The 24,488-nt window shown below is 37.1% G+C and overlaps 1 protein-coding gene across 4 annotated transcripts in view; it reads right to left on the minus strand.

Annotated features, from left to right (window-relative positions):
* Window positions 1–24,488, minus strand: part of ccser1 (coiled-coil serine rich protein 1) — a 128,605-nt gene that overhangs the window by 60,665 nt on the left and 43,452 nt on the right. For all 4 annotated transcript variants that reach the window (XM_011479001.3, XM_020705831.2, XM_011479004.3 and 1 more), the window contains exons 8-10: window positions 21,570–21,647; window positions 8,525–8,602; window positions 1,659–1,739 (exon numbers count right to left, since the gene is read on the minus strand). In XM_011479001.3, coding sequence (XP_011477303.1) covers window positions 1,659–1,739; window positions 8,525–8,602; window positions 21,570–21,647 — 237 coding nt within the window. The remainder of the gene's footprint in view (window positions 1–1,658; window positions 1,740–8,524; window positions 8,603–21,569; window positions 21,648–24,488) is intronic.

Raw genomic sequence — 24,488 nt, forward strand, 5'->3', positions numbered from 1 at the left:
CTTTAACAAGGGACCATACCAAATGGAAATATTGTTGACCTAATTTTACCTGGGATGATTCTCAATACTTGACATATACTGCGTGACAGTGGAGAGAAAAGAAGAATAAACTTCCACCTGAACCAGAATCAGAAATCTGCCATTTGACTTTAGTGGTTAAAGACAGAAAAACACAAAAAAGTGTGACTTCCTTCAGTTTCTCTGTATGCTGAAGTCCACTCATCCATCCATCCATTTCCTAAACATGCTTTGTCCTGGTAAAGCTCAGGAGGTTCCTGGAGCCTACCCAGCTCTATTGGGCTAAGGCGGGGCGCACCCTGGATATTTCACCAGTCCATTGTGGAGCCACACAACCACACATACTCAGTCACATCTAAGGACCATTTCAAATCACCAATTAACCTATGAAGCATGCCTTTGGATTGAGGGAGAAAGCCAGAGTGACTAGAGAAAATTCATGGAAACTCCACACAGAAAGGGCCCAAAATAGAATTTGAAGGGCCTTCTTGCTATTTCTTCTTAATTTATTCTAACTGATACATTTCATGAAAACTTAAATTTAAAATAACGTTATTTCTAGTACAAAGAAATAACGGTCTCCCAAGTAAAGTACTAACCACAGGCCTAAAAATGTCTAGTTATTTGTCTTTAATAATCTTTTTCCAGATCAGGAATGTGTTGTATCTGTAGACTCCAAATAAGTGTCAGACACTGTTATAGCGCAGATGCACAAGCAGGAGAATTTTATGTGATTACTAAAATCCCTCTTTCATGGTTCAATAGTCGACCAGATATTCAGAATTATAAGTGAAATTAGGACTACTGATTTACTGGTGGAAGCTTACTTTACAACAAGAAAATAAGCAGTTGTCTTCGGGATCCATCATTACACGGAACACCGTAACTGTGAGTGGAATGTTGACTGCTGCACATTTGGCAATTACCTCTTCTTAAGTTTACTTTTTGAAACTTTATTTCTCATCAACTATTTGTAGAAGGAAAATTGACTCATTTATCACAGCAAAAAAGTGAAACAGATCCTGCTAAACTTAATAATAACCTTGCTGTTTATGCAAACAGTCATGTTGAAATAAATAAAAGAAGTCATTTTACTTTTGGCATCATCTAATTAAATCAAAAATCAAACTTTTGTAAGTTTGTATATCTGTATGAGGAAGTCATTAGCTAGTTCAAATATTTCCTGATAAACAATAGCAAAGCTTTTACTTTGAAAGGCAAAGAATAAGACCCAAAAAACTCTGCTCCCGTTTCCAGTACAGGCAGCCATTTTTAGACAGTCATCCATTAAGTCTTCTGCGTTCCCATACTGTCAGCCTTTAAAGATGCCAAAGAGGCTATATCAACTGAGGGGCGTTAGGTAAGCAGGCAGGAAGCGGCACAATGCTCATTCTGAGCATTGCAGAGATTTGAAGGATGGAGGAAGAGGAGAAGTCGCTGGACAAGAACATTCAGTAAAGAAATCTCTGCTGAGTACAACGTATTTGATTTGATCAATTTGACTGAAATTTACAAAACAGAAGGCAAACATGATGTAAGTCAAGAGTGCGAGAAAGATGTGCGTGGGGTTTTTTTTTGTGTTCATACGTCTGGCAACACGAAAAAAGGGACCTTGTGTATTTTTCCTGCGAGCAGCTCACCTCTGGTCCCATGTGTTCCGTCTGCGTTGTGCGATCGGTCATTTGGCAGTCTTTCATCTTCAGGGCGGCTTTGGCACTCTCCTGGACACAAAACAGGCACACACACCCATGAGCCATTTCCAAATCCCATCAAGACAAAAACAAAAAAAAATAGAAAATAACAGGCATAAATAAAAGAGAACAGCTACCGTTTCCCAGCAGATTTTTGTTTCCCAGTGCTTTGCTAGCTTTAGCAAGTAAAACGGAAAAAAACAATTTCAGTGTTGACACCCTCAACTGCCTCTTCTTCTTTAGTGTCATCTCGACTTCTATGTCATGATTAAGTAAAACCAAATTGCAAGAGAAGATATCAACAGCCAAATATTGGATCAGGGACCTTGCATAAGCGCTTAAGAAGAGGGAAATAATGAAAATTGACAGCTAAAGCTGCCCAACTAGCAATAAAGGTCCTTCGAGGAGATAATTAATGGGTTCTCCCTGGCAGATTTACAAATGGAGGTACACTGATAAAGGCCTGGCGCTTCACTTCAAAATACTGATTTTTCACCCTAACCAAGACCCTGCCAGCTTCTCGGCAACCTGTACGTGATTATTTTCAAGCAAAGGTTGCAAGGCCTTTGAGGAATTCAGTACTGCTTCCACTGGGAGCATTTTATGATCATGCCACTAATCATTCTGGCACGCTTTCTCCGCACTGCTCATGGGTTAAAGAACAGACAGATGGTGGGGCTGTAAAACACAAATAAATTCAGTAGCTTTCACTAAAATAAACAATAGTTAAAATACAGTTGTTGTTTTTTTTGTCTTAAAAATCTGATATACAAGTAAGGTTTTAGAAGCTGCTTTAATTATTCATTTAAGACTACGGGGTAAAACACAAACACTAGTCTTTGGAAAAAGGTTTCAACCCAGGGATGAAAACTCATAAGTGACAGCTCATGATGGCCAGGCAGCTACCAAGTCTTCCTTATGAGATAATTAAAAGGTTTTCACTGGCAGATTTACAAGCGGGGGCAGAATAAGGTGAAAAGTGGCTATGAGCTGTCCTTTCCTTCGAACACTGCACTTTAACTTAGCTTCAGCAGGACAAGTTCTCATTCAAAATTCTCCCACACACCAACACCACACAACTGTGCCATTGTTCCCAAACACACACACACAGACTCACTCACATCACTGCATTTCCTGAATTTGGAGAAAAGGCTATGTGTTTTATGCTTAGGATAGACAAAAGCAGGGGTTAAACATGGGCAGCAGCACAGTTAACAAGCTGTTCTAAACACTAAAAACTGTATCTGAACAATGAGAAGTATGTAAACATCTCAGTAAGTATCAGTGCCGTGAGCACCATTGGTGTGAACATTTGTTAAAAAAAACTTAAATAGCAAAGGGAAAAATAAAGGAAATCAAAACAGAAAATGGTAAAAAAGTAACAGAGGATGGGGAAAATCTTAAAATACAAATAAATAGAACACTTATGAAACTTAAATATATCCACTGGGATGTCAAATTATTTATCCATCCATCACTAATCATCAATCAAACACAACAAGAAGTTTTTAGACAGAAAGGCACCACATAGCCAGCTGCAAATAAATATTTTAGAAAAGAGCAGTTTAATGCACTGAGCCATGATGGATGTTTTTCTACACAAATAGAAAAAGTTGGCGAATGATATCATGTCATTTGCAGACGAGAACCTTTTTTTAGTGACTTTTAACCTATGCAGACAAAATACAAAAAGAAAAATGACATCAATGGAACCTATGAGTGTGCATTTTAGACAAATACTAAATATGTTTACTACCTAATTTTAAGATAGATTGTTGATAAAATTATCACCATAATTCCCTTCTGGTGTCAAAAATATGAGAACAAAGACTTGAGTTAATCAGTGTTGCTTTATCCCACCATAGACTCCTCTAAAAATGGTCATGAACTAGCAGAGGGGAGTAAAGTATCTAAAATACTTTAATAAATACTTGGAATGAATAATGAACTCTTGTTGATGTTTAACTTGAGACTATGGACTAAAAATGGATATAACTGGATATAGCAAAAAATTGTTTTTCAAAAATGTACTTGACAAAAAGTAAAAATAATTAACTGCTCAAAAAGTACTCAAGGACTTAGTAACAGTTTGAATGTACATGGTTTATAGTCTAACACATATTTTCAGATGCTGACCTAAAAACAATGTAATAACTGAAAAGGAACTTGACTGTGTTGACTACTACTAAAAAAAACAAAAATAAAAAAACATCATGAGTGCTAGTTAAAAAAAACATGGTAAGGTACCATGATGGGAAAAATATTGTGTTTACATAAACCATAAAATCAATAAAGAATGATAAAATATCTTCTTGACATTCAAGAAGAGAAAAAAATAAATAAATTTACATGTCAATTTTAATAAATGACAAAAACCTGCATCTGGAGCACTTTTACATGTCAAACAAGAAAAAAGCTAGGCTAAAATAAATTCCATGACAACCACTGTAGAAAATGTTTTCCTCTGCTCATCCGCACCAGGATAATCTGTTAAATCAATAATATCCCTGTAAAAGAGGAAACTGAGAGTGCTGGATGTGTGGGTGTTGCATACAGATACCTTGGTGCGGCAGTGTTTATAACCCAGTTCAAATCTCACTAAGCATCACTAGAAAAATATCAACTGCAACGTAGAAATAAAATTAATAAAATCTAAATTACAAATGGTAAACTGGTTAGGAGCAGTGCATATTTGTATATGTACGTGCTTATAATTCTTATGTAGATTAATATGTGATGAAAAAAGAACACATTTTTAGATTCCATTTCACATTATCTGCCTTTGACTTGAGGAGCTTGAGTTTTTTTTATGATGGCATGCAGGCTTTAGTGCTGAGGGTGTCATTCCTCTAAAAATATACTGTACCTATGAATCAGTAACCAGCACACGTCTTCATCTCCTTTTCCATGTATCCTGACTGATTTAACATCTTACTTAAAGTCAAATCCATAAAAAACTAGTGTTGTGCTTTCCTGTAGCACATTTTTAGAGTTGGGCCCCCAACCCCACTCATTTGGGTCTCAATTCGGTAATGGGCACTTCCTTATTAGCAACACTTGTTCTGATGTTTAAGTTTAAATTTCTCCAAATCTTACTTTACTCATTACGAAGTTAAGTAGAATCATGGTAATTTATGTTCAATTAGAATACTTCTTTTATTTCTTATCGTCTTTCTCAAAAAATGTAAAACAGAAAAAATAACTTACTTTTTGTGCAATTAAGAAAAAAATAAACATTCAGGTCAACGTTTGAGGCATTAGTAATAAAATATATACATTTTTCAAAACATAAATATAAGAATATTGTAGGAAAAAGACTAAGGAAATTTAAGGTTGAAATTTTAAGGTTAAGTTTAGCTGTTCAATAGCATTTATGTCAAATGCGAAATGTGGATAAACTGCTTACTATGAAGAAAATAACAAAACAATTCAAACTATTGCAGAGTCTAAATAAACAGAAAACAAAACCTGGAATTTGTTAATCGATTTGGATTTTTCTTTTTAACTTTTACAATATATCTAATAAAATAAAAAATTTAAAGACATAAAACAGTCCTCTCTTTAGCAAACTTTCCGCCTCACTGAGGGTTAACTGTGGATCTTAAGAGGGTATTAGAGTCTTTTATATTACCTGTCAAAATGATGTCTAAAATTAATCTTAAGTACAACCTGCATGCTGCCCTGCCAGCCTGCTTTCACTTTTGTTGTGAAGTCTGCATTAGCTGCGCAGAGCGTTAGCAACAGTCAGTTGAGTAAAAAAAGACAGCTGGTGCTGACAGGAAGACAAAGAGAGATGACTAGAGGAACAGCTAGAGTAAAAAAAAAAAAAAAGAAATATAAGTGCCAAAAAGTGATGAAACAAACAGATGCTATATAAGTATCAAGTCAGTGGGTTGTACTGGCATCTTTCAAGATACCATTATAACACTGGCACATTACTGTGCTAAGGCCTCTCATAATATCTGGATTCCATTACTTTGATGGAGCAGGTGACAAATTACAGGCATGTAGATGATAAATTGTAAAGGATTTGCTGTACTGCTGCAGATGTTCCAAGAATCAAAGCATCCAAATCACCCGGAAAAAAAAGAAAAGACAAGGCAATATATTGTTGATTAAATCTCTGTATCTCTGTATCCAGATGAATAAAACGGCTCGCTTCTCAGTACTGACAACAAAAGCAATTTTAAAAAATCGTGAATTTTCTTTTCTGAAGTGGACTCGCAATAACTTGGTATTAAAATAGGCTGGCACAAACAATTTGTAAATAATAATAAAAATAGATGGGAAGGGCCTTACGTTGTCACTTTGTGTGACCCTGATGACGTGACACAAAACTCACAAAAGAAAAGAGGAAAACAAAAAGTAACAAAAAATAATTAAATAATCTGTTTCTGAGAAGTGTGGTAAAGCAAAAGCAATGTAAAAAAAAAACAATTTACAATATATAAACCCGATAATAAGAAACAAAAATAAATAATTAGGAATGTCCTAGTAACTCAAATATTAACCAATCAAGTATTTGACAACATTCACATTATTGCCTTTTAGAATGTACTTTAATGAACAGTTAAAAGACGGTGGAGTAGTTCAACCTAGGAGACATCAGAAATCAAGACATGTAGAGGAACCATTGATCAAAATTCCGTTTTTATTTCTTATCCAGTGCAAAGTGCACAGACCCTAAAGTGAATATTGAAAAATGTGGGATTAGACTTGATGGCAGGAACAAAGCCAACATCTCAGTCATCAGGACACTTATAAGGAACCCAAACCTGAAAATGTAAGACCAACTACGATCATCTGTTGGTCCATAATAATGCAATTTCTTTGCCAAAATTAAAAGACACTTTTGTTTTCAAGGACATCGTTTCTGCACAGCTGCAGTAGTTAATCAGAAATTTGATTCTGAGATCTTAACTTATGCCTACAGAGACTGTGGTGATTAATTAGCCCTTGTGCTATCTTGTGGGGTCCAGTTGACCCCACTCCCAACATTAGTGTGTCTTGGATAACAGAAGGGTTATAACGCCTTACTACCTTCTAAGAAAGCCCAAAGTACTTTACAATCCCAGTCCCATTTACCCATGCGCACACACATTCACACACTGATGGCGGCTCCACTGCCGAACACTAATTAGTCCGTGTCGGTCTTAGTCTACTCTTTTGAAGACCACTCTCTCCAATCAGTGGTGAGCATTTTAGAAGGCCACACCCCTTCCACTGAAGGCAGGCTCAGAAGAATCGGTCAGTCAAATGCTCTAAATGTTTGACGCAAGGCAAACTACTTTTATTGAGGCATTGGATTGGTCAGTTTATAACTTGAATAACTCGAGTAGGCCTGCACAATATACCGCAAATTTATTGTTATCGCAACATCAAGCTATGCAATATGCATATCGCAAAAGACAGCGAAAATTGCAATAAATGGTTACCTTAAATATGCTTAAACAATCTTATGGCAACTTGAAGTATTTAACTAATCAAATAAATCCCTTTATGCATTTTACCAATCAGATGGACCCCTTCACGTTCTTGACCAATCAGATGGTCCCCTATTATGTTAGATGTTTGCCTCCTATGTCAGCGAGGGTCATTTGGAGTATAATTTTTAAATTGTAGCAATGGAATGGGAATGGTGTTTTCGGTTGTTTTGCTCTTTGTTTATATACCGCAAATTATATCGCTATCGCAATATTAATCACCAATTTCACGTATTGCAAGTTTTCCTCTTATCGTGCAGCCCTAACATGAAGAAAAAAAATTGGATTTTCAAGAACATGTTTAAAAAAGGTATCGGAGAAATAGAATGACCGAGTGACAGCTGTTTATTTCTTTATAGAAGTCTGTGGGATGTTTGCTTCTTGGAGCCAGCAAGTACTTCCTATTCGGTACGCTAGGGGGAGGGTTCATTTAGTCCAGTATTCAGTCAATGCTTGCGAGTCAACTTGCCATTCTTGCTCTGCAACCTTTTTAAACATGTTCTCGATCATTTTTTTCACAATATTTTTTCTGTAGTGCAAATTATTTGAGCTATAAACTGACCAATTAGATACCTCAATGAAAGAAAGTTGTCTCGTGTCAATGTTCAAGAAGTTTGATTGACAAATAAGCCCAAGCTAGCTTTCAGTGGAAGGAGTGTGGCCTTTCTACAAGCTTCTGCAACTTCTACAGGCTTACCGTAATTTCCGGGCTATAGAGCGCACCTGATCACAAGCCGCACCCATTACATTTTTCAAGGATAAACCATTTTGTACATACATAAGCCGCACCCGTCTACAAGCCGCATGTACCCACATTGAAACATGTGTTGTAGATTGAGGATGTGTATGTGCTGAAACCTCGCGCGTGTTTAAGAAGGAGGAGGAGGAGGAGGAAACGTGCGTGCAGCGCAAGAGGGAGGGAGAGGGAGGGAGAGCAAGAGCAGCAAAAGACTGTTGGGGGTGTGTGTTTATGTTTGTCATACAGAGTGAAAGAGAACTGAAATAAAAGAAGGTTTCCCCCAGAAGAACGATAAATGATTCTTTATTAACCTGCTCTGGAGGCTCTGAGGGTCCAAACGGGGAAGCGAACAACCGAAGGTTGTGATAAAAGCATGTGAGGAAAATGCCATAAATAGGCCAGTATTGAAACTGTACCCCTTCTGCATTTACCTTAGTTTGAAAATGTGGTACTGTTTTCTGTATCACAAAGTTAAGAATTAAACGTCAAAAAATACTTGTACATTAAAAAAGGGGGGGGGGGGGACATTCATAAGTCACAATAAGTCTGTGTAAAGCCCCACCTTTTATTTCAGTTCAGTAAATAGATCTTACCAGTTCATTCTGCAGTCGGATAATCAGCTCATCTTTCTCCCTCAGTTGTTGCAGCAAGACTTCCTCTCTGTTGAGATCCTGAACACAAAGAAGTTCACGTATTAATGTTTGCACAGCACACACCAATGGCATGTCAAAGGGCTAAAAGCACATAAAAGCTGATCACAGATCCAACGAACAGACTACATACAGAGGTGTTTGTGCAGTGCTTTCTGGAGCGTTGGTATGTGTTTGTAGATGGTTTTTCCTGTATTTATGAGTGGTCCTACTGGGGTGTTCACATGTGTAATAAAGTTGTCATTCCGTGCGTCCTGCACAACTGCAATCTCCTGCTCTCTCTACATCTCTGTGATAACCTTGTTGTGTCCTATAGCAGCACCCTGAGCTCATAACACTGTAATGTGACCTTGAATTGTCAGTAGCTATTACTGTAGGGAAGATGGAGCCACACACCGAGAGGACATACCATACAGAATAATAATAACACTAATAAAAATAACTTTATTCTTCTGGCACCTTTCACAAGTAACAACAGATTAGGGCAAAGGAAAATACACTACGAATTTGGTCTAAAAAGGCCTGTCCAACAAGTGATTATTACTGATATTCCAGAACATAGTCATCTTTTAACCCAAACTACAGAGAACTACCTGAAGGCTGCTCTTATAGAACCCAAAAATGAGAATTTAGACTGAGCAGTGTCGATGTGACTTTGTGTAACATTATATAATTGCAGATCAAAAACAACAAAGGAAAGACAAGTGAGAGAGAATGTGGGGACAATAGAGCAAAATGACAAACTGTCATTACCTAGTCAAGGACACAAAAGCAGGAGGAACCGGATAGAAGGAGGAAATGAGGGGGAAGCGCCACGAAAGGAGGGCAGTGACAGAGAGAATTAGAGGACAGGGAGGGCCTTAGGCTGAGTATTATGATCTGGAACTATGGGGAGGCATTAGGCTAAAGGACACAGAGTCAGAAGTAGACAGCAGGGAGCCATGCAGCTACATCATCATCCTTTAAGCCTGAGTTTTCCAATCATCGCTCGTAGGGCCCCCTTCCTTCTCGGCACCATCATACCTAATTCAGGCCCACTCTTTATCATGCTCTTATTACCTTCATAAGGTGTGACGGAGACAAGAAACATGTAAATCACTGCGTTCAATTATATTAAAGATCCACTCTGATGGTAATTGTGTTTTTAACATGGTCTTACTGATGGTGGACATACACTTCTTGTGGCCAGTCTAAGGCACACCTGTGCAATAATCATACTGTCTAATCAGCATCTTGATATAGCACACCTGCGAGGTGGGATGGATTGTCTTGGCAAAGGAGAAGTGCTCACTATCACAGATTTAGACAGATTTGTGAACAATATTTCAGAGAACTGGTTATTTTGTGTATGTGGAAAATGTTTCACATCTTTGAGTTCATACCATAAAAAATGGGAGCAATAACAAAAGTGTTGCGTTTATATTTTTGGTCAGTGATATTGAGAAAATTAAGCTCAAAATTGCATTTTTGAGTGGTTCTTTATTCAAATTGTTGTGAATCAGAAGTAGATGCAAAAAAGAAAACGCCATTTGAAAAAAACCTGTAGCTGTGATGTCGAACTCACAATGACAACTTTCTGCTCCGCACCATTCTGATGCGTTCACTTGGAAACAACTAGATTCATGTACGTCTTAGTTTTCCTCATCTTGATGGCATCTGGCTGAAAACTGTACAGCTGCATAGCTCCAATACTGCTCGCTATTGCTGTTGCACTGGTAATGCTAGGTTGGGGTTGACAGGCTGTAAGCTAGTGGGAGAGAGTAAAAACAAAGGGATGAAGGGAAGGGAAGAGAGGCTTACTCCGCACCAACTGTCCCACCTACAACTTAAAAGCAAATTTCTGATGAGATCCCGCCGCCTTCAGAAACTCTTTCCTAGAAAACAACACAGGTTTTATTTTATTTAGGCTTAAACGCTATCATCATAATTAAAAGATCACTGGGAGAATCTTTAAAAAAGATCAAACGCTGATCGGAGTGGGTCTTTAATTCAAATTTAAGGATCCCTTCCACTAAGATATGACACATTTGTAGTTTCACTAAATATGTCATCATGTGAGGTTACAACTATTAAAATTATGTCTGGAAGTGCATAGTGAAGACCTCAACATGTTTCTACAGATCATGGTACTTGATGTGAGTGTTATCGATATCTGTGATTTGAGTTTTTTCTGAAATAGATCACTTAGTTTCAGTTCAAGATTTTTTTTTTTTTTAGCAGTGCTTTAGTGGCTAGTACTAGTGCTCAGCACAACTTTATTCTGGTTGTCAGGTTTAATTAAGACATTTAAAATACACTTGGAATAAATGTGCATGTAAATGCATGTTTTTTGAAGTGACGGATGGATGTAAAGATTGCCTCCATCACAACAGTTAAAGAGTAACAGGAGAAAAACAGACAAAGGATTTCCTAAACTGTAGAGCTGTTAAATAATGTCGGGACTCCTTAGAAAATGATTGATTCCCAAACTTTGACATGCTCAAGGGAAGTATTGGGTCAGGTGTTGTGTAATTAGTGATGAAATGTTTCAGGTAGCAGTTTGTCTTGTTTCCTCGTAAATATGCCACAAACCAACTTGACTGCAACAATCCACTTCCGAACATTTCAATATTTATCATACTGAAAATTCATGTCTTAAAGAGTTTTAATCATTTTTTACCTTTCTGTTTTCTGTCATGTCTAATGGATAATAAGGCCTGTGTTTATCTGAGCGAAAAATAGCATTTAAAGGGGAACAAACTAAAAGCTTAACAAAGTGCTTTTACTGTAACAAAACATGTCAAATAGCTTATTCTATTAAAAAAAATGATGACAATTAAAGATAAAAAAAAAAACTCTGGTGCGGAACAACAATCCACCATGCAGGGGAGCTAACATTACTGAGAGATAATCAGATTGTTTATTCTATTTTCTTCATATTGTCTGAAAATACACATAAAGAAAGCTCAAAACAAAATTTGCATGAGAGAGGAAAAAAATCAGTCACACGCTGTAACTATTAGAGCATTAGTCAGCCTATAAATTAATCTCACCCGAATACGGATGAAGGCTGCACTAAATGAGCTGTCTAGCTGACACAACGCAGTGGGTATACTTTTGTGCTTTGTGTGCATCTCTTAGTGTGTGTTTGTGTGTGCAGTGAAAGAGAGGCTAGAGCAACAGTTGTGAAAATGTTCAGAAGAGGCACCTAATGAAATAAATTAAGTTTTGATAGATAGGCTTAGTTTGATTACATGTTGTATTCATTGAAAATAGAAAGGAAGAGATGGCAAAGTGAAAGGTAGGTTGCAGTCCCAGGGCACTGCATATGAACTTTAATATGATGTTTTTAAATCATGTCTGCAAATCTAAATCTGTGTTGTATTGGTTTAAAACAGCTTCACCAAATATTTTTCATTAAATCCAGTAAAAAAAAACAAAAAACAACAAAAATAAACAATTATAATAATAAAGTTTGTTCTAGTACTGAAAAAATGTACCCAAAAAGCCATTATGTTCCCCGCCTGATCCCGTTTCAGCCAATATTTTATGGCAGCACTAAATGGAGACAGCAACAGAAAAAGCGAACGGCATGCAAATTTATTTCTAATGTGATTGCAATAGCCTCAGTGGGAATAAATCTAATCAAAATCACTGGAGTGCATCCACTTCTGCGAAGAGATGTGGTTTTGTATAGAGGTTGAGTCCTCTTTATGCTTGCAATCAGTTGTCCGTTGATAGGGTACAGGGTTGAATTACATTACCCTTGTTGGCAATAATTATTTCTTTTCTTATCTTTTGTGAGGAACATAGCATTAAGGTAATATGAGAGCTGTTTTATTTATTGATCACCTACCAATTTTCTCTCAATTTGAACAAACAAGTGAGGAAAAACACAATTATTAAAGGTCCTCTTCTCTTGTAATACCTTTTGAAAAATACTTTTTTCCCCTTACTCCCGAGTCCCAACTAAGTGTGACATAAGAAGCCTAAAGGGCATATCACAATAAATTTAAAGTCCTTACACTCTAATTGGGTGTGACTGTCTCTCATCAACCTTTCACCATGAAGAGTATGACAGTGTGTTGAGATGTGTCAAATAAGCAACAATTAATAAGTGTAAAAAAAACTTCTAAATGGTTCTAGGTTAAAAGTTTCAGATGGTAATCCCATTTGAAAGTAGCCAATAGTTATTGGTCATGTAGGAGATAACTTACCCCACTAAGGAATAAGCTGTACACCATGTACAATCCCAGAAAATGCATCTCTTTTCAAGATACATTTTCGTGTAAAACCAAAAGTGATTAGAAAATACTTCTAATTTAGGATGCATGAAACAACTAGATTTAATCTAATTAGACATTCTCCGACTACATAACTGATTTAATCTTTACAGGTTCCTCCTGCATTGTTTTCTCTACATTTATAAAGTATGAAACCATTTTAAATCCTTCAAAGTACTCCTTTTGTTTTCTTAAAGTATATATAAACAAGGTTGTGTAGGACATCTTTTCTTCAGCCCCTTTATTTTCACGGTAGGAGTCCTGGTATGAAAAGGGTTCTTGGGGATAAACATCGCCTTCAAACTGGTTGTAGGAGGGGGGCAATACTTTTGAGATAATCCTGAATTTTTAGGATGCTTACTGATAAAGGGTTTTTACTGGTCAAGTTTCCCCATCATTTCATTCCACCCTTTTTGCTTCAGTTATAAGTCTTATCACCATGACAGCTCATGAAGTGAATTAAGAAGACGCTGTACCACGAAACAGTTGTTACTGTGCACAGAAAGGATAATTTAACCAATTCTAGAAGATATTTTTACATTGACCCAATGCTGCATAGGCTTTAAGAATGTTTTCTTTCATTTTTAAAGGTAGGAACCAAATTTCACTTATTGGGATTTTGCTTTAACTCAAAAGGATTTATAAAAACGAAAGCTATCAAATTGTAGACCAAACATTTTTTACATAAGATCAAGAATTCGTGACTTCAGACCTGAAGCCTTGAATGCACTGATCTCCTTTGCTCAGATTTGAACATCTTCACATTGAGACATTTTATGTTGTGACAGTGCTTCTGTGAGATCTTGTCCACCCTCAGCTGTAAATGTGAAGCACTGACAAAGGAGAGAAACTACATTTGAAGAAAAAGGTCATGAAAGAAGAGACGAAAAAAGAGACAGAAAAGCTGAGAAGACCTAGTCTGCCTTTCACCACTGTTTCATATGCCCATGTTTGAATTGTGTGTTAAGTGGGGCTCCATGCGGTCATGCCAGTTCAATGTGTATTTGATAGTCAGGGTTTATTTTGCTCTCCTAAATTTTATGCTTTTGTGGTTTTCCATGTGAATGTAATACTTGAATCTTCTCATCTCATTTATTTTGCAAAAAGAACTTCTTAACTAAAACATTAGACATTATTTTTTTATTTTGTGGGTTGTGACACTATGCCATATCTCACATTAACATAAAAAAACTAAATGTCAGTGGCATCCACAACAAAGGTAAAAGCACACAAGACAGATCAAGACTTTAGGTTTCTGTCCTAGACTCTTTATGAACACGCTGTTGCTTGAAATATGCTTCTGACAGTAATCCCAGCGTGATTTTCTTCTTCTTTCTTCAAAAATACATTAGAGCACTTTAACTGGGACAAAATCTGGTAAAGAAAAAATTAAATAATAAAAAAATGTGTCATGTGCATTCAGTTTAAATTAAACTAGGGCACTCTGTGACACTGCAGCCTCTCAGGTGGCTACCGTAGATTATTTTTATACCCGCAGTGTCGTTTTTTGGAGTGCCAGGACAAACTCTTCTTCTTGCCCCGCCCTCTATCCCTCTTTTCTCCTTCAACCTTCTCTAACTCCTTTTTTCAGCAAACTACTCCTTAGATTAGCCTCACAGACACTTATATGTTATTAAACTCTTAATATTGGATTCACTTTTTCCTTCACAAAGTTGTTATAGTTGGTCAGAATAAATGTATATTGAACATATCAGCTCTGACACTTCCTCAAAGGAGTTCTGATTTATTCTTTTCCTCTTCAGTCTTTTATATCATCAAGTTATCTGGATATTTTTCAGCATTACAAAGCTCCACTTCGACTTATGCACTAAGGTCTTTCCATTTTCATGTTGTTTCCATTGCTTTAAGTTGTGTCAAGTTAGCCTCTGCCGTTCACCATCTTATTCATTCCCTACCGCATACATATTCATGCCCAGTTCTGTGTCTACTGGTAAACTCTTTAATCTCTGAGTTAGACGGACTGAGAAAAGTTTCAGTGTCTGTTGGATGAATTCTCAATTACTATAAATGAATAAAGAAAAGCATTCTTTTGCATTAAGTGTGTTTCTATAGACATCAAATGGAAATCCTGCCTATAAATGTACTTCAACTGCCCATCATTGTGATGTTTGGAATTAATATGCACATAGAATGACCATTAACTGAGAGAGGTAGAAATTACAGATTTCTGGGGAAACTTTTTTCGGTGCAGTGCGCTGCCCCCTTTCAGCTCACATTTACGGCAAACAGTAGAAGCAAAGAAGCTTGCCTGCTTCAGGAGAAAGGGGCTTGACAGTCACAGGGCAGTATTGGCAACTGTGACAGTCACCAGGGGCGCAAAATCCTGTAACATTGTTGCTAAGACAGCAACAGCGGAGTAAAGTGATGCATTACGACCACTGCTGTGTGTGTGGGAGGAATGTTCCGTCACGTCACACGGCGTTTAATTTAAAAGGTAAAAGAAAACAGCAAAACAAACTATCCTGTTCACAAAAATTAAAACTCAAACAGAAAATGTAAGGGACACTGGAAAAAATTTAGAAGTTGGTTCTGTCAACTTTCTTGACACTAAACAGAGTTTAGATAGACGTGAAGGATTAAAATAATGCTCGCTTTGCAATGTGAGTGGTTTTAAGGGAACACTCTTACATAATATTATTTATGGCTGATGTGAATACTTTTAAAGTCAAACATGAAAATCTTTTCATAGTCTTAGTATCTAAAGTTAGAATATTAAAACTCCCGCTAAAATGGAAACTCAGTCTGTTTGCTGAATGCTAGTTTTTATTGTGAAAGACATCAAAGGCTTCGACTGGCAGCCAAAAATATTAAAAAGAAAACGTGCTGTGGTCTCACACTGCAAAACAAGCAAAAAAGCCACCAGGGCAGACATTTTACTAAGTAAAGAATAGTTGCATAAACTGTGCTAAGACCAACTCTGACAAACAAAATTGTCTTTTTGGTGTCTTTTACATGTTCCTGTGGTATTTTCTGATGATGGAGGATATATACTGAGAAAATTGAGCTCAAAATTGCAATTTCTGAGCTTGTAGCTGTGACGTAGAAGCTATAATTGGCAAATTACAAATTCCTTCCTCCAGTCCATTCTGATGCAACCACAGGCAGACTAATAGATTCACGTACGTCTTCGTTTTCCTCGTCAGAGCTGGCATCTGGATCTAAACTGTACGGCTGGATACTTCCAATATTGCTCGCCATTTTTACTTCACCTGTAATGTTAGGTTGGGGCTGTGTTGTGCTATAAGGTAGTGGGAGAGCATGTTAACCGATGGTTGATAGGAAGTGGGGGCGGGCGCACTCCACATCCATGGTCCTGCCCACAACTAAGATTCAAATTTCTGATTACCTACTGTCACAAAGAAACTGTGTCCTAAAAAAACCGAATAAACCCAGGTTTTTTTTTTTTTTTTTTGGGGGGGGGGTTGGGGGGCAAAGAAAGGCATGATCATAATTAAAATTCCACTAGGAAGGCTTTTACAACAGATAGAAAGATGAAAAGTCTGAGTATTTCAGCCTTTTTTAGGGAACCAAGGGGTTCTACATCACAAATTGAAGTTTGCTCAAACAGGTAAAAACATATTTTTTTAAGATACAGTTGTCAAGGCTTTTTTTTTTAAAACAAAACAAAAACAAACGTCAATGATTTACTTTGAGGCCAAAAATGTAGGCCTTTTAGCAAAGACAATTGAGTGAATACAATGAAAATGTGTGTGTGTGTGTTTTTTGTGTGTGCAAAATGTGTCACTACATTATACTACGCTGTCACAGTCCATGACAGACAAGTCTGTTGACATTCTTCAGCAATAATATGGAAACTTATTACTCTTCAAAGTAAAATAGCTCTGCAATGAGCAGGGGTTAACATATAGTTTAAAGCAAATACATTATATATATTTATACACATGGATGTCTGATAAGCTTCCAAAAATTATAACTAAGCCAAAAAGGCGAAATCATTACAATGTCGGCAGAAAAATTACCACAAGGGCTTCAAAATATGAAACACTAGGAAGTCAGATGGCTTTGGAACAATAATCCACAGACATAATCCCACTGGCATTCCGTGCACCACACACTGCCAATTCCGGCATTAAAGCAAATGTTTGAGCTCTGTTTTTCTTGGGCAATCAACACTTGGGGTTCTCACAAGACTCAAGACCCTATGAATCAAAAATGCTCAACAGATAAGCCCGACTTGTGAAAGGGGCAGACAAAGCTTCGTATGGGCTGTGGGTATCCAACTGTCTGTTGCCAGGCTGTTTACAAACTGCCTCTTATTATCTCAGTGTAAATCACCATTCTCATAGCAGCTTATAAAGAAAGCAACAGGAGGTTGTGGCTATCTACCTTTTTGTCCTTCAGCATACCCTAAGATTAGACAAGTCACATGTCTTCCAAAATTCTGTCAGAAAATACCAACTTTCAATCCTTTTTTTTTTTCATCCTTTCTAAATGATCTGGTTTATTTGAATTTTAGTGAGTCTTTAGTGAGACGTCTTCTTTCCCTGTAAAGTGCAAATAAAGCAAACTGAAAGTCGCTGTTGCTGCACACAGATTTGCAAAGGAGCCAAACACAGCAACACTAAAAGCTACATCCAAAGACAGAAATCCCAGCTTTGAGGAGAGCTATAGCCAGCTGGTTACGGAGCATGCCACATTACTGCAATGTGTCCACAATTCAATTTGGTCCAGAAAATGTGTTGCAGGCTGTGCCATTCCTTTCTTATTGTTTCTTCAGTTCCTTTTTTAATTAGTGTATTAATAAAGATGTAAAGAGAATCCAAAGACGACAATTTTCATTTAAAAAAAAAAGCTTCATCATTGATGTAGGTATAATGATTTTAGTGAACAGCCTTTGTTGTTAAGTCTATTTTAGATCCTAGTAGTGTTCCTTCGTTTATCACAGGGGTTAGGTGAAATCCGCGAATTAGGATTATAGATGCTTTGAAGCCGTAAAACTACTTACTACACACTTTATGCACTTTTCTCAGACAGACATTAGCATTTTCGCACTTATCTGTCTTGTTTAAACTCTCAAAGTTCAAACCTTCGCTGTAAAACAAGTCCAGTACTATAAAAAGAAAGACAAGATTTTCTCATAACTTAACATTTAAGTAGCTCTGGCAAACTGAACATGTTCTATACAGGAGATGCGGCACGAACGTCATTCACAAGGTCATTAGCCAATTCGTGAAACAGTGAGCCCACAAAAGGTGATTTAGCGAGAGAACATAGTAGCTTATTGGTTTAGGCAGTGTTATCAGAAAATACTGCTTTTGTTTTCAATTTGGCAAAATCTTTCCCCACTTTTAAAACTGTGATATTTTTCTGTAATCTTACTCTGTCACTGTATTTATTTTCACAAAAAAGGTTTCCCCAAAAGCTGCTGTCTTCATGCTGAGTCCCACCCTACATTCTTTCTTTTTACAAGTGATCCAGCTGCCACGAATACTCCATGTAGGTCAGTTGAGAGGGCACTCACACAAAAAAAAAATCCCATATCTCACTTTTCTCTTGTACACGAACATTAAATGATTCACGGCTCCAGTTTCACTAAAATGTCCTGCAGCTGCATTAGGAAGTCTGTGTTTCTTATTTGTTCATTCTAGTTCTGCAGTTGCTCAGCTGTGAATATTGTGATAGCGAATGACAGAAAGAGGACTACCGGTAACTCTTAGGAGATGTTCCCACCATAAATGCTGAATGTGAGGCTGCCAAAAATAAGGGAACTCACTAATCTTCCTTAACTTTCAATCACCCACATGTATAACTCACTATTGTGTTAACAATGAGCTTGTAGAGGGAAGTTGACCTTTAAAAATGTTTTATTCACGTTAAAAGGTTTGGGATTTAAAAGGTTTTCTTGTATTATTTTGGTGTATTTCATTTCAGATGACCTGGGTTGTATTTTCTGTGTAATCTTCACGTCTGCTCAACTGTTTTGTTTACTACCATATTTTCCCAATATACTAATATTATTTAAACTCACCAATATCTGGTATTTAAAGATCCACTCACATGTCAAAATCATATTTTTAACATGTTCTTGTGGCCTTTTCCTCCCGATGGAGGACTTAAATTAAGAAAATTAAGCTCAAAATTGCATTTCTGTGTGTTTATTTGCAAACGAAAAAATACAGCTAGAAAAATAATTTGTGACATAGAAAATTCGCTGAGCAGGCCACAAGCTCCCTGTTTCACACTGTTCTGCAGCAGGGATGAGAAGGAGGGGCGGGGTTGCTCAACGGCAACAGTCCCGCCCACAAATCACAGGAGAATTGTTAATGAACTAAAGCTTTGCAGAAACTATGTCCTGGAAAACAACAGTTTTTCTGATTTGGGCTAAAAATGGCAAAATTATAATTAAAGACACTTTCAGAATAGCTCAGAAGATGAGTGGGACTTTAACCCTATATTTTTAGTTTCATCTTCTATGATGCACTCAGACAACTAATAATCACGGCCAGCATCTTGATATCTGTTCCAGGCACACTGCTGCGTTTACTGTCATCATGGCCTTATGATCAAAGCACAACTGTGTCTGAAGGAATTGTGGGCAAAAATGGATGTGTCTGCCTGTATACCAACAACTCCCTTTTTCTGAAATGATCTACCATTACTAATATTGTGACGAAATTATCTACATCCCAGATATAAATACATTTAGAACAATTGAAGGAAATGTCCCTATTTTAGAAAATCCCAAAAAAGGTGGCTAAAACCTTGTCTTTGCTAAATTTCATCTAGTTCTGACTCTTAAATGCAACTGGATGCTTTAGTGAGTACTTAAAAATGCTTCTTACAGGGGAGAAATCCTCTCCAGATCACACAGTTTGCACTCATTTGATTGACAAAAGAGGTCTGGAGTTTGGCAAGACAAGCAATGTAGACAAGCAAGCCACTTTGCCCCTGTCTTATTCAATTTATTCTCCCCTCACTTGCTTTTCAGTACCTCTTTTTAGTAGTCATTTCCTTCACATTCTCCCCTTCACCCTGATTGCCTTATGCTACAGTTCTTATCCTTTTTTTCTGATTTAGTCATAATTTTCCAAGCTGGCATGAAAAAAAGCCAGCCTGTTCTTAATTTGTGCGAATCGACTTAAATTTGAAGAAAAATAAGTTATATGCTTACAGGAAAAGAAACAAATTGCTCTGCTACTCTGACTGAATAAGCTAACTATCTAAGTATTATTAGTGATGATGCATCTGAAGTTGAATGTAGGTCTATAGGTGTGCACTCTAACTATGATCAAATGTAGTTAGTGCTTATTAATTTAAAATAATTCACTGTGAATCACACAAAAAGCTACAATACTGTTAATGAAAGAAGGGCAAAACTCTTGTTTGCTGCTAGACATGAAAAGACAGAAGGTTAAAAAAAATTGGTTCTAAGAAAAAACAAAATCCAAAAAAATCTAAAAGAAATATATGATCAAACATTACTTAAACACAGTAGCACAAAGGATGTTTGCAGAACAAACCACAGGGATCCAGTGGAAACTGTAGAGCTGTGTGAGCTGCTAAGAGGATTCACACATCAACACTACAAGACATACTGTTTAAATTGTCCATTTGTGTACTTTATAAACCATTTTAAACTCGGTTGGCTGTTTAGTAGCGTTTGGAAATGTAGTGATTGCACTATAAACAGAAAGCTGTGCACAGAAACTGCACGCCCACTGGACTAAACTGATCAACACTTCAGTCTGAAGTAGGAAGTGTCTGAGATAACTTGCAGTGTGAAGTGAACAGCAGGACCTTATAAAGTTCTTTCTTTTATTTGCTGATAGAATCTTTTCATCATTATTTAGTCAGTCTGGTTTGTGATAGTCACTTGTATCTATTTGAATAAGAGGGAAAAAAAACATTTCAGTGGATGACTGAGGCTCAAATCCACCATGAGCAATACCAAATATTTTTAAAATGGGACCCAGTGCCTTCCTGCTGGACACTTAGCATTAGGGGCTTGGATTGGGGGGTTAAACCACCAAATGGTTCCTGAGGGTGGCTGTGTGTTCAGCTCACTGCTCCAGATGGGATTGGTCCAATGAAGGAACAAATTTCACACAACAAGGTGTGTGACAACTGACATGACTAACTTTAACAAGTATTAGAACCAAGTTTGAAAGTTCTGAGTCTTTCCATGGCCAGTATTTGATGGAATATAGCTCACTTTTCACAGATAATCTAGAGCAGTAAATTAGTTTTACATCTTCACTACTTTTGGTGAATTCATAACTATAAATACGAATCACATAACAGTAATACAAGTATTAGCAGATGAAAGAAGATAAAAAGAGAAAGAACTTTTGGATGTAGAGCAGACATTTTTTCTCAGTGTTGGAATAAAGATTTCAGTTACACCATGTCATTAACTCCATGTCATTACCTCCATTCATCCATCTTTCAACCCCGCTTAATCCCTTTTGGGGTCACAGGCTCCTGGGGCCTATATTGACTACTGTTGGGTGAAAGGCAGGGCACACCCTGGACAGGATGCCAGTCTGTTACAGGCATGTAACTAAATAATATGTTTAATATTTTAAAAGTCAGTAACCTGCAACTGAAAATGACCCTCCAGTCCACACATTTGTTTACCAAAGTAAAAAGCTTTTCCATACTTATGAAGCTTCTGTTTACACAGTGAATAAAGGTTGACATAAAAAAGCAACACTTGCAAAAAGTGTATTTCTGCTTTAGTTTACCTTAAATGGGAGAGATTTTTCACTGCATGGGCTGATTGGTAAAGACTGAAGGCTGCTGGCAGGACTTGTCTCTGTGCTCTGCAAAAGACAAAACAACACAAACAGAGTAACATCAAAATGAAAAACAATCATGTGGATGCAACAAGATAAAAAACGCAATATCTACCTTTCTGACAGTAAATCAATGATGATCTTAGCATCAACTTAACAGCAAACATAAGTCTCAACACTTTTAGGACATTTCCTAAGAAAACAGGTGTGACTACAGGCTGTGGTTTCTTGTATTACACAAGACTTTAGAAAAAATAAGTGACACTAAAATAAAGGGTCGATACTTAAAGTCTCACTTCGATCATCTTCTTTAAAGGATTTCCCATGGAGCAGAGCAGGGAGCAGGGAGCTTGTGGCCTATTCCGATTGTAGCTTCTGCATTACAACTGAAAGCTTTTTCAAACAACAATTTACTAAGAAATGCTAATTTAAGCTTAATTTTCTTTATATCTTCCATCATAATAAATAACAAAAACATGTTAAAAACACTATTTTCATCTCAGTGAGTCTTTAAGGTGTAAAACTTCTTCCTGAACTGCATTCTTCTTTTTGGTTTGCCAATATGTAAAACTAGGAAGGATCATTTATTTATTTATTACATATTTTGATTATCTAATCTCTTTGTTTCCAAATATTAGCTCGTTTTTTAATAATCTTTGATACTAATAATAAGCAGGCAAGCTTAAAGAAAGCATAACCAACTAGAGAGAGACAATAAAAAATAAAAAAAACGCACACATACATTCTGTACCCACAAACACCATAAGGTCCACACAGGCGTGTGAAAATAAATGCCTATTCTGACCCATTCTCACATACACACACACCAACACAGGAGTCTTCCAAAGAAAAAAGCAGCCTGTGGTCTAAATGTCAGCTGTGAAAGCTTATATTAAGACAGATTGGGACACAGCAGAGGATGTCTTCAGCCAGGACTGTTGGTATTAAGGTACTACTGCATTACATGGTGAAGTCAAAAAGGAAGGCAAAGAAGAAGTTAAACCTCAGACACAGCTGGAACTTTAGTTCTTTTTTTCCACATTCTAACCCTTTACAGGTATATTGTTTGAGGGAGATGTCAAGAATCACAGAGTGCAACATAACATTTCTGGACTACTTTCCCTAAGCTCTGTGAAACATTGCTGCCTGAAGTTTTTTTTAAAAGCTTAAACCTGATGGTTTATTGGTTTGGCTGACCTTTTAAAGACGCACACCTCCCTACCAGAATTATAGGTGTGCTATGGCGCCAGGCCCACATTGTGTCATCAGTGATCAATGCCTTTTCCTATGTAGAGGGACAGCCGTGTACTCACTGACACCCGAACTCATACACACACGCCGCGTCTCACTCCTTTTCTTGAACACAAACACATTCTCTTTAAGGTCACCTCTGTCCCACAGGCTCTAACACACAACTGTCCCCACAATTAGTTGTGGCTCAGTAAAAAGCCTTTCAGATTTAAGAATTGGCTGCTGGGGAGTCGTGAATTTAATGACTAACACAACACTGAAACTGAATGTCTACAGATGATGAATAGCCTTAGAAAGAAAAGCAGGTTTTGTAGTTGATTCACACCTTTAATCACACTCGCACATCCCTTAAATCATGAAAAGAACCTTGAAATAAAAGAGTGGACGCTCCATTTTTTTTTTTTTACCTCCTCTCACTGACATTTGGCTTTTATAGGAAAATGATCCCATTTTAAAAATAATGTCTTGAGCATTGGTTCTTTGTCAAACACTGAAAAGATCTTAAATCAGAAATACTGTTGGCGCTTTTTTTCTGCAAACTGACACAGAATTTAGCAGGAGGAATCCTCTGAAATGTTAGTACACGTTGAGAAGGAATGCGTATGTACAACCCAATCCGGCTTCTGAAATGAAACCGTTTACTGAGCAGGTCAAGCAGCGGCCTTGGGAGTTCAAGTTAATCAGGCCTTGTCTTGAGGGTGGATGTGATTGGATGCAGTACCACACTGTCTGAAAAGGAATGTGAGCTTGCAGGGGGAACACCTAGACACCAGGACTGACATTGACAAATGGGGATGATTGTCTTAGCTACTGTTAACACACAGGTTGACAGTGTAAGATTAAAAATGTCCCTCAGGGTCAACCTACAGGATAAGCTGCTGAAAGACAAATAATTTGAAGTGAGCAGAGGATTCACAGATGCAGTTTCCTGTTGGTCAAGGACATTTATTTAATGAAGAAAAAAAGTTTTGTAATTGCAGGACACTGCTCAGTTACAACTCATAACGAATGAAGCCTAAATGCTTCCATGACTTTACAGACATTTGTTTGAAACAACTCCATGCATCTATTCAAAATTCACCTGATTTGCTTGATTATGCACATTTCCTTTTTTAAATCGAGTCAAAAAGAATCTGAATGATGTTAAATCACAAAGAAACAATGTGCTTTTATCTTATGGAAATGGAGTGGAAAAAATTTGATGACAAGGTTTAGGATAAACAAAAATAGAGAACAGAAGTCTGAGGCTCACGACAAGAAGCCTGAGCAAAAGGAACAGAAAGGAAACACACAAGCTGAGTCAATGTCCCCTGCAGCAGAAAGGTCCATGTCTGTTGATAGAACATAATTTGAAAGATAATGACACAACAAAGAAAACAAAAAGGCCAAAGTATCTCTCCCTTTCCATAGTCATTTTCCTGCTGCTGTGTAACTCCCTTATTCACTCTGCACTCCTGTTAGCTTCTCCATCAATATTTAGTCTGTGTTCCTCTACAACTTTATTATTTTAGTGCTCTCGTGTCTCCCTAAAAGTGATTCTGGGAGAAAAACAAAAAGGTGAGCAGTACAGAGATCTGAGGAAAAGAAAAAACACTCTGCTGACCGCGTTTCAGACTT

The sequence above is a fragment of the Oryzias latipes genome, chromosome 9 (genome assembly GCF_002234675.1).
Source record: "Oryzias latipes chromosome 9, ASM223467v1".
Classification (NCBI taxonomy): domain Eukaryota; kingdom Metazoa; phylum Chordata; class Actinopteri; order Beloniformes; family Adrianichthyidae; genus Oryzias; species Oryzias latipes.